At 38.1% G+C, this 9,654-nt stretch overlaps 1 protein-coding gene across 1 annotated transcript in view; it reads left to right on the forward strand.

Annotated features, from left to right (window-relative positions):
* The window catches only part of UTP18 (UTP18 small subunit (SSU) processome component homolog (yeast)), an 11,353-nt gene extending 3,469 nt beyond the window's left edge, over positions 1–7,884 (forward strand). The window contains exons 2-14 of the mRNA XM_010002761.1: positions 6–77; positions 199–326; positions 423–518; positions 1,142–1,221; positions 1,463–1,548; positions 2,094–2,219; positions 3,048–3,222; positions 3,582–3,682; positions 4,502–4,592; positions 4,895–5,018; positions 5,912–6,086; positions 6,711–6,853; positions 7,831–7,884. Of these exons, the coding sequence (XP_010001063.1) occupies positions 6–77; positions 199–326; positions 423–518; positions 1,142–1,221; positions 1,463–1,548; positions 2,094–2,219; positions 3,048–3,222; positions 3,582–3,682; positions 4,502–4,592; positions 4,895–5,018; positions 5,912–6,086; positions 6,711–6,853; positions 7,831–7,855 (1,422 nt within the window). The 3' untranslated portion in view covers positions 7,856–7,884. The remainder of the gene's footprint in view (positions 1–5; positions 78–198; positions 327–422; positions 519–1,141; positions 1,222–1,462; positions 1,549–2,093; positions 2,220–3,047; positions 3,223–3,581; positions 3,683–4,501; positions 4,593–4,894; positions 5,019–5,911; positions 6,087–6,710; positions 6,854–7,830) is intronic.
* The last annotated feature ends 1,770 nt before the right edge of the window (positions 7,885–9,654 follow it).

The following is a 9,654-nucleotide window of genomic DNA, read 5'->3' on the forward strand; positions in this document are numbered from 1 at the left end:
TGGAGGAGCTGGTGTTCGGGGACAGCCTCAACGTGGAGGAGGACGAGCTGCTGCAGTGCCTGGCCAGCACCGCGCCGGTAGGGCCCGGGGAGCGGCCCCAGCGGGGCTGCTGCTTCCGCCCCTGCCCCTGCCCCGTCGGTCCCTCTCCCTGCACCATCCGTGGCTGGGCTCAAATGCTCTGCTTGGGTTGTTTTTCAGCTTCACGCTGCAGAGAGGAACGTTCTCCAGAAAGACTCCAGCGATGTGGAAGTAGAAAATGAGGCGAAAGGGAAATTCGTGTCGAAAAAGCCGGCCTGGGTGGATGAAGATGATGAAGCTGAGGAAGAGTAAGTTCAAGTTTGCTGGTAGGAATTGCATATCAGGCTTAAGAGGGTGGGTTCAGCTTGAATGATCATCACTTTCTATCTGCTTTTTCCCTCTAGTGTTGACATGACCCATAGGTATAGGAAAGATTTCATGAAAAGTGATGCTGAGAAGACACTTACTAAGAAAAAACTAAAAAGAAGACTTGAAGAACAGTGAGTTTCATTCATCTTTTTGTTGCTAACTTTTATCAGATAAATTCACATGACATTCAAACTCACTTTACTCAGAGCATTCACCTGGCCTGTTTAAAGCTAGTGCTTTTTCAGTCTTTTCAGAAGTTTAAAACCTGAAATAATGCTAAGAATAGTAAATAGAAAGTGTATGAACACTGCATAGGCTGAGATGTTTAATAATTCTTTCAGTAGAGGTGCATAGGTTAATTTGTCTGCTAGGGAGTTATACCAACAGTTTTTTATAGGGCTACCTGGCTTTGTAAATAGCATGATGGAAAATGCAGTGTTTAAGAATGCACTGAAATATTAACACAGTCAGGTAGCAAAGCAGAGCTTTAGATGTACTTGGGTTGTCTTAGTATTGGTTTAGGTGGCTCCAAAGAGCTGGGCTTTGGTGTTTAGAATCAGTTTTGGATGAGTTTCACATTTAGAAAGTCAGCAAAACACAGACAGCTGAGGGGAAAATTTTAGAAACTTGCCTAGTGTTCTGAGTGCAAGTAACCTTGCAAGGTTCTGTGTCTTGTAAGTAGTTAAAGTGTGGAAGAAAGTTACTTTCTCAAGAAAGCTTTCTTCCTCCTCACTCTTCACCCTGCTCCGTCCAGGTTTCAGCGAGCTATGGGAGGAGTTCCTGCCTGGGCTGATTTAGAAAACCAGAAGAAATCCAGAAAGACTGCAAGTGATAGTAAATAAATCCTTTACTATTCTAATAAGCTTTTCTGTTGTTCCCTATTTACCTTCATAGAAAATCATAGTTTTTTATGTTTTCTCAATTTCAATAATGTGATAATATACTGGATATGTCAGGATATGTCCTTTCATGCTTCAGTGTGCTTTGATTTAGCTTGCTTCTGTAAAGAATTTGTAGCTTTTAATGTGGGAGTGTTTAGGGAATTAGCCTTCTTAATGTGCTTTGTCTTAATTAGGTGACACTGATGAAGATGATGATCTGCTCTGCAGGACTGGCAATTACATAACCACCTCAGAGTCCCTGCCAAGAGGAATTCTGAAGGTAAAGGCCAGCTCTTTCCACCTCAGTTTGACCCATATGCACACTTTGAAGGCTTTGTTGCTTTTTGGGCAGTATAATTAGTGATCTCATGCATTTCTTTTTTTTTTTTTTTCCCCTGTAACTGGAAACTAGAGAGTCAACAGTTAGATAGATCACATCATGAAAGTATGAAACAATAAATGGAGATGTATGGTCTAACATAAGAGTTATTTTACATTCTCTAAAGTAGCATCTTGTATGTATTAAATTAGATTTTCTTACACTCTTTCCTCTATAGCTATTTCAGATGAGTCAGCATGCAACTAGTCTTACATAGACTGTTAATTTCAAAGTCAGTAGAAAGGCTGCTAAGTTCATTGTACGTCTGCTCTGCTGCATTGGAGCCACTTTCCAAACTCACTGTACATTTTGCTTGTCATGCTGTCTGAAAGTTCATCTTTGGGTTTCAGATCTTGCTCTTGCAGAGTAAGGAGCAAGTCCGTTCATCAGCATAAGCAAGAATACAGAAGTTCTATTTTGTTTTAACTGCTCTCTCTTTGCTCTAGATGTCAACCTGCTTGCCTGCTAATCAGGAACGTTTTGCTGAAGGCAAACTGGCAACTGTGCAGTTTCATCCCTCTGCTCAAGTGGTCATGACTGCTGGGCAGGATCGATCTGTGTCACTCTTTCAGGTGAAGACTTTCAGTCTATACTATGTAAATCGTCACTAGTATGGAATCTTTTATAAATATACCTGAGATAGCTTGGAATGACAGACTTCTTCTCTCTCCCATTGCTGTGGTGCCCACATGGGGTTGTAATGTCTGTGATTACAATGGAATTTGCTTGGTTGAAGATGTCTTGGCAGAAATTTCCATCTGAGGCATCATACCAACCACTTACAAAATACAGGGAAACTTAGTTGTATCAGACTTTTTAGTTGAAGGTTTGTATTTAAAAATGTTTGCTTTTAAGGTTTGCAGTGAAGAGAAGTATTAAGATTATTGTTTTATTTCCTGAAGTTGTTTGTAAGGCCTGTAGTGTGGAGAGCAGTCCACTGGCATTGAAAATTGTAATATTGCAGTTAAATAATTTGGGGAGTGGAGAGATTGTTCTGCAGCTGGAAGCTGCTCATCCTGGGACACTCCTGCCCTGCTCCTCTGAAAACTTAAGATCATAACTCTGGTTAGGAACTTTGACAATGTATCCTGGTATCAGTGAAATGGTCAAAGACACAAGTCAGATTTGGCACTTCCACAGGGCTGCAGGACATGTTTCCATTTAGAAAAGCACAACAGAAGTGAATATCATGGGGCAAAACAAGGAAGGGTAAGAGGTGCGAAGTATATCCAGGAAGGCTGGGAGTGGGTGAGGAGCCAAGACCCAGAGGAAGAGATTAATGCTTCAAACTGGTGAACCTTTTGCTGTTAAAGTCTCCTGTACTGGCTAGTTGCTAATGATTTCCTATGTAAAAGTATTTAGTATGTTCCTTAACACAATAATGTTTTTTCTTTTCGAAGGTTGATGGTATAAGAAATCCAAGAATACAGAGCATCTATTTAGAGAGTTTTCCAATTTATAAGGCTTGTTTCAGTGTTGATGGAGAACAAGTTATAGCCACTGGTACTCACCATAGGATGTTCTTTGTGTATGACATGATGAGTGGAAGGATTATTCCTGTACAGAAAGTAAGAGGTACGTTTTATAATGCTGTAAGTGTCTGGGCATAGTTGAAGCTGTTCCAAATACAAGTGGCATAGGGATGTGCTTTAAAAGGAAATGCAGTGAATTGTGAATCTTTGTTTAACTTGCCTTTTTTAACTTGTCTTCAGGGATTTTTAGTTGAGTAAACTTTAGCTTTATTTTGTCTGGGAAGCTAAAAGTTAGCTTTGTCATACATGAAGAGGGTTGAGTTGTAGCTTTATTGTGACAGTATATTGCAGAAATGAAAAATTAAGTGGAGTCATGTGTTATTGATATTCATCAGACCTCTGAATGCTGAGGGAAAAAAAAATAGGTTATGCTAATTTGGACTTCTGAATCTCTTTTTAAAGGTGTAGAGGAAAGATTTCTCAGAAGCTTTGAACTCTCTCCAGATGGATCATTTATGCTTCTAACTGGAACTTCAGGTTACCTTCACTTGCTATCAATGAAGGTAGTTTTCCTTCATGGTTCATGTAGCTTGAATGTCTTGGTTCCTTTTCCCTTTAGAATCTGCTTATATTTAGCCTGAAAAGGAATCTAGCTTTCAGCTAAAACAAAAGTATGACACATGCTGTTCCAGCCTTCAGAAATGAGCTGCTGAATCAGCTTCCCTGTAGCTTTAGAGAATTATTTTGGGGTATCTGGCTCTGCAGCTCTTCTTGGGACTGGTGGAACTAAGGGCAATTTTGGGGGGTTTTTCAGCTGTCACTGAAAAAAAACATAGGTCATGTATTTTAGCTGGTAGCATGGACACATGCTGGCAAAAGGAATGGCTTCAGGAGTGGGCTCAGCATGGAAATGGGCATCTGAGGGTGGAGGAAATCTAGGACTGCTTTTTTGGGAATAGCATGCTGGTGTACTGTGCCCATGAATCATGCCATCTGCTGTGATTCATAAAGCATATAGCATTTTTTCAGTTAAAATTTTAAAATGCCATATGATGGCAGCTGCATTTATTTTAAATGTTTAGTAGGAAAAAAAACACTTTCTAAAAAGAAAGTTCAGTTCCTTTATATAATGAGGACCCTTCAGCAAGGGACCAAATGGGTGTTCATTGAGCTTAGCTGTAGCTGTGCAATAAGAAATTGGTCATGGACTTCTGAGCATTGGCTTGTGCTCTGGTCTGTAGGCACTGAAAATGTTGATGTCCTGACACCCTGTGGTGCCAGTGTAGCTAACTTAAGGTTTTTGTGGGACAGGAGTATGGAAAAAACTTTCCTACAGATTTTTGGCAGAATCATTGTCACCATTGTTGTTCTTCATCCTGTAGACCAAGGAACTGATTAGCACTATGAAGGTAAATGGAAGATGCACGGCATCTGCTTTCACTCCAGACAGCAGTAAAATATATAGCTATTCAAGTAAGTATTCTAACAGCACTAATCATAATGCTATTTACATTGCATAAGTTTTTATAAGTAATTGTCTTACAAAGATAATTAAAAGTCTGTTTGCCAGTATATGGCCTAATAATACAGCCGAGTGATCAATCATTAAAGAATGGAGTTAACTATTTTAGTATGCCTTGGGTTTTTTAAAAGTACTTTATATTTGACAGTTGTGAATGAGGTAATAATTGTCATCTAATGAAGTTTATTTTAACAAAATAGAACAGTGTGTTCTGTATATGTGGTTTCTATAATCTACTTTGTTCTGTAACCAGAGGAAGGCGAAGTTTTCATCTGGGATGTGAGAAGCAGAAAGTGTCTACACAAATTTGAAGATGAAGGTTCTTTGGAAGGAAAGTGCATTGCTGTTTCAAAAAATAACCAGTATGTGGCATGTGGGTAAGTGACTTGGATTTGACAGCTTCTTCCTGTCACATTTTGAAGCTCTTCAGTATGGTGGGTGGTGAGAGTGTAGGAACATGGAATAAGTTGGGTTTTAGTAAGGTTAGGATAGAGGTGAATAGGTTAATATTGTCTGTTTTATGATAATAATTTAATTTCATCCACATATATCTAAAATAGCATAAAGTGGTTAATATCAGTGTTGCTCCTGATGTATTACACTTGCCATAGAAGGGTTTAGCAGTTAATTTTGAAATCATACTAACTGAGATTACAATTTCTATAGTACAAGCCTCAATTCATAGTCTTTCTTCTTTCTCATTCTTTCCTGTATTCCTAAGTTGGCTCCTGAAGATAGCATGTTAGCATTTGAAAAGATGCCTCAAGTCAAAGCCACAAACTTGAAAGGTTTCTCCAAGTCTTCTTGCTGAGATGCAAGTTGAGCTAGTGTTTTGGTTCTTTTAAATGAGACTAGTACAGTATGCATTTTCTTAGCTCTCTGTAGAAGAGGATTTGAAAGTGGATTTACTCTACATGGTATTAAAAAAGAATCAAAGCTTGAAACTATTTCAGAATCTTTTGATACCAAGCTCTCATTGCTTTGAATTCCTTTTACATTAGAGATGGGTTTATCAAGGCTCTCCAGTGAAGTGAAGTGAAGGCACAGTGAAGTGTGCCTCTTTTTGTATAAATAAAAATTCCCAAACAAATCCCTCCTAAGTACTGTTTTAAACTCCAAAGCAAAATCAAGATCCAAACAAAGATTTGTAACAAACTTCAGTAAATAGTTGGAAATGACATTTTTAGTGGAATTGTGGCTATAGATAACAAGGTCATATGTACTATAGGTGTTAATACTTGGTGTAGTCATTCTTACTTTCTTTTTGTAGTTCAACTTCTGGAGTTGTGAATTTATATACTACTGATGTCTGTCTCAAAGACAACCACCCTAAACCAGTTAAAGCCATAATGAACTTAGTTACCTCTGCTACATGTGTGACCTTCAATCCCACGACGGAGATTTTGGCAGTGGCTTCCCGTGAAATGGATGAAGCTGTCAAATTGGTAAATTCACTTTCTTTGGTACAAGCTTTTTTGTTTCTCTGTTCCTGGTGACATCTTAAAACTGGTACTGAGCAGATACGTATATTGCAAAATTTGTGAGACTGAGCAGGTCAGGATATGTACAAGATACTCTACATTTATAAGGAGATAATTTTTTTCTTCAGGGAAGTAGTTCTGAAAGTAACATCTTCTGGTCTAGTTTACCTTTTATTTATCCTATTTAGAAATTCAGTTCAGTTGTATCAGTAGATACAACTCAGCAGCAATTGTGAATTTTCACCAGCTGTGAACTGTAATGGTCTTACTATGTGTTTTTTTCCCTAATTCCTTCAAAATGTTGCCAGTCTTACCAGAATTCTGGCCAACAGTGGAACTATGGGATCAATCTGAGGGTTTGGAAGCCTATTTTTACTGTTCAGTTACTTAGAAGTAAATAAGATGCAATAACGGTCTTTGTAGTGTTTTCCCTGCACCTTTTCTCCAGTAGGACTCATATATAGAGTGGTCTAGGAATATAACTGAACATTAGAACTTAATATTGACTTTCCATTTTAGATTTGTACTTTAATTTGAATCTAGTGGCTTTTTCCTAATTGGTGTAACTAACAAGCTGTTTCTTAACAGGTGCACATCCCTTCATATACTGTATTCTCCAACTTCCCAGTCTTCAGAAGAAAACAGATTTATCTTGCTCAATCTATGGACTTTTCTCCCAGAAGTGGTTTTTTCTCTGTAGGAAATAACAAGGGCAAAGCTTTGTTATTTAGGTAGGTTCTAAGTTAGGTTCATTAATTCCAGATAACATGTTTATATTGTGTAAGATGGGGCAGATGACTGGTAAATGGTGGAGTTTGACTTCATGATCCAAATTCCATGTGATGATGTAATAGAGTGGATAACCCCATTAAAAAAGGAGTTCAGAGGATTAAAAGAAGATCTGTGCTTCAGTGTTAACATGTATGTCTGGTATGGGTTTGTTCTCCTTGTAAAGGCATCTGTTTAGGGAGGGTGACAGAACACTGACACAGGTTGCTCAGGTTGTGGAGACTTAATCCTTGGAGATATTTAAAAGCCTGGTCCAGGGCAGCTGTCTCTGGGTGGCCCTGCTTTGAGCAGGGTAGGTTGGACCTCCAGGGGTCCCTTCCAGCCTCAAACATTCTGTCATCCTGTGATCAGTGCTTAGGCTCAGTGACCTTTGAAGGCTTTTGCTGGCTAGTGCATGTGGCAAGATTTCATGGTTTATTGGGAGGACACAAGAAGAACTGTATTCCCTTGCCAGCTGACAATTAGATTCTAAAATCCTAGTTTTAATGTGGAACTTGAACTTGGTGATTGATGCCTGATTAGCATAAGCTTAACTTCAGCCTTTTTGTTGTGATGGGTTTTTTTGTGCTGGTGTGGTCAAGAGTAAGGGGAAGGGTAGTAGAGCAGGAATATTTCTCTTTTTAAAATTAAGTAACTTTATGTGATACTTTAAAAGTGAGATCTACTAACTCGTGACAGGCAGAGTTTACAAAACGGTAACTTCTATGATTTGTCCTTTGTTAGAACTTGAATTGCATAGTATAATGCCACCTCAGGTGAATCTAGTATGTGGGTGTTTGCCATCTTTTGCTACATCTGTGTTTCAGACTGGCTAGGAATACTCAGTGTGACACTACTGAATAACTATTGCTTCTTTGTGTTGTTCATTTAACAGTTTACTGAAAATTTTTAAATCTGTCTCAATTTTTTTTTTCTTCAGGTTGAAACATTATTCAGATTTTTAAAGGAAGATACAGAGGAAAATGGACCAGTAACAGGTAAAAATAGCACTAAAACTGTTGACAACATTGTCTGAGGAACCTTATTTTCATTTTGCTACCTTCACCTCTATAGACGGCAACAGTTCTTAATACTGTGTGATCTGGAACTGCTCTGTCTGGATGTCTCGTGTAGAAGGCCCCACATGATGCACATGAGTCAGGCTTACCTTGTCAGTCTCAGCTTTTCTTATCATAATGCTCTTACAGGGAGTTCGTAGTTCAACTAAATTGCTCAGTCCTGTTGTCTAAAATTCTGAATATATTTAAATCAAACTCAGAGGCAGTGTTAGAAACAGCTGTAGGCTGGCCAGATACTTTATCCTGTTATGAAGTTATATAAGTGAGCCCACACAAGTCTGCATAATTTCAAATTTAGATGACATAAATTACTGAAGTAATTGTGTAGCTTGCGTGCAGATATGATTTTATTGTACAACTTAACCTATTTTTGGGAAAATAGGAAGGTCTTTGGCCTTGACAGTAATATGATAGTTACTTTTGACCCAGAATGTGTTAATGATTGGAAGCTAAACTTGTTCAGACTGGAAGCAGATACATCTTCTGCATGTTAAGCTCATATGAAGTTTTTTGTTGGCTAAATGTTTGGAAGATATTAATAAAATTCTCTGTACTGATCTTTCCCCAGGTGTTGTAACCTGCAGATGCAAGTATGCTGACAAAATCAAACAAGTTGGGTTTTTTTAATTTTATATGGAAGTTGAAAAATATATTAATATAACATTTGTGTTTTTGAATGTTGTTCCTTAATAAATGAACCTGGTAAGTTTCCAGGGAAGTTGTTTTAACTTTGTCCAATGTTTTGTATAAGCAATTGACTTAAGTTGTTCTCAATGGCTGGCATTCAAGAAATACTTAAATGAGTGTATGAAGTAGTCTGGTGCTGAAACAATACATGAGGTTTGTGTAAACTGTAATGTCTGCTCCATGCGTTTAGCTCGAGCTTTTCCATCAGGCATTCATCTGACACTGGGTGGAAACAGTGTTTCAGTGACTGGAGGAGCAAATTGACCTGAAATCCTCTTGTTGTAGCAGTTGTAGTTCAGGCCAACGTAATGGGCCAGCTGTAGTTTGAGATAGTCTGACCCAAAAAAAGTGAAACACCACCCATAATTGTGCCTTCTGCCTCCTATGGTTCACAAAACAACAGCATGTAATGTGGTTTGAATTCTTAAAGAAGACCCCATCCCTGCCTTTTTGGAAAGCAAACTATAATTTGTGAAATTCTAGTACCATTAGGATCATCCAGCAAGGAATGCCTTACAGCTCTTGTTGCTGTTTCTTCATCTGAGGCCAAATACTACGACTCTTAATTGCTCTGCTCCTGAAGTGGGCACCTCTTTCTTTTTAAAGACATGAAAAAAAGTTGACTGAGAATCCACAAAAAAAAAATAATTAAAAAATTGTGACAAATATATCTGTCCACTTCACATGAGAGAGCCTTTTGAAAAGTAACAGCAAAAGTCAAGGTGCTCCAGTAACCAGTAGTGAAGTCATTAAGCCTTCAGTGAAAGTGGCATTACAGAAAAGATACTCTTGAGTATGACAAAGGGCTAATTCTAGAACCCTGACAAAAATTTTAAATATTCTAGCCTGCTGCTAAATTCTTGTAATAAAGTTTAAAAAAATAGGATTTTAATTTTTTTTTATGTAATAGGTTTTTAAAATGGCTTTGCCAGTGATTCATTGCAAGATGAAAACTTGATTTGAAATCTGGCTGCTGAAACTATTTATGACTTCACTAG

Source organism: Chaetura pelagica, unplaced genomic scaffold, assembly GCF_000747805.2.
Source record: "Chaetura pelagica isolate M959 unplaced genomic scaffold, ChaPel_1.0 scaffold47, whole genome shotgun sequence".
Taxonomy (NCBI): domain Eukaryota; kingdom Metazoa; phylum Chordata; class Aves; order Apodiformes; family Apodidae; genus Chaetura; species Chaetura pelagica.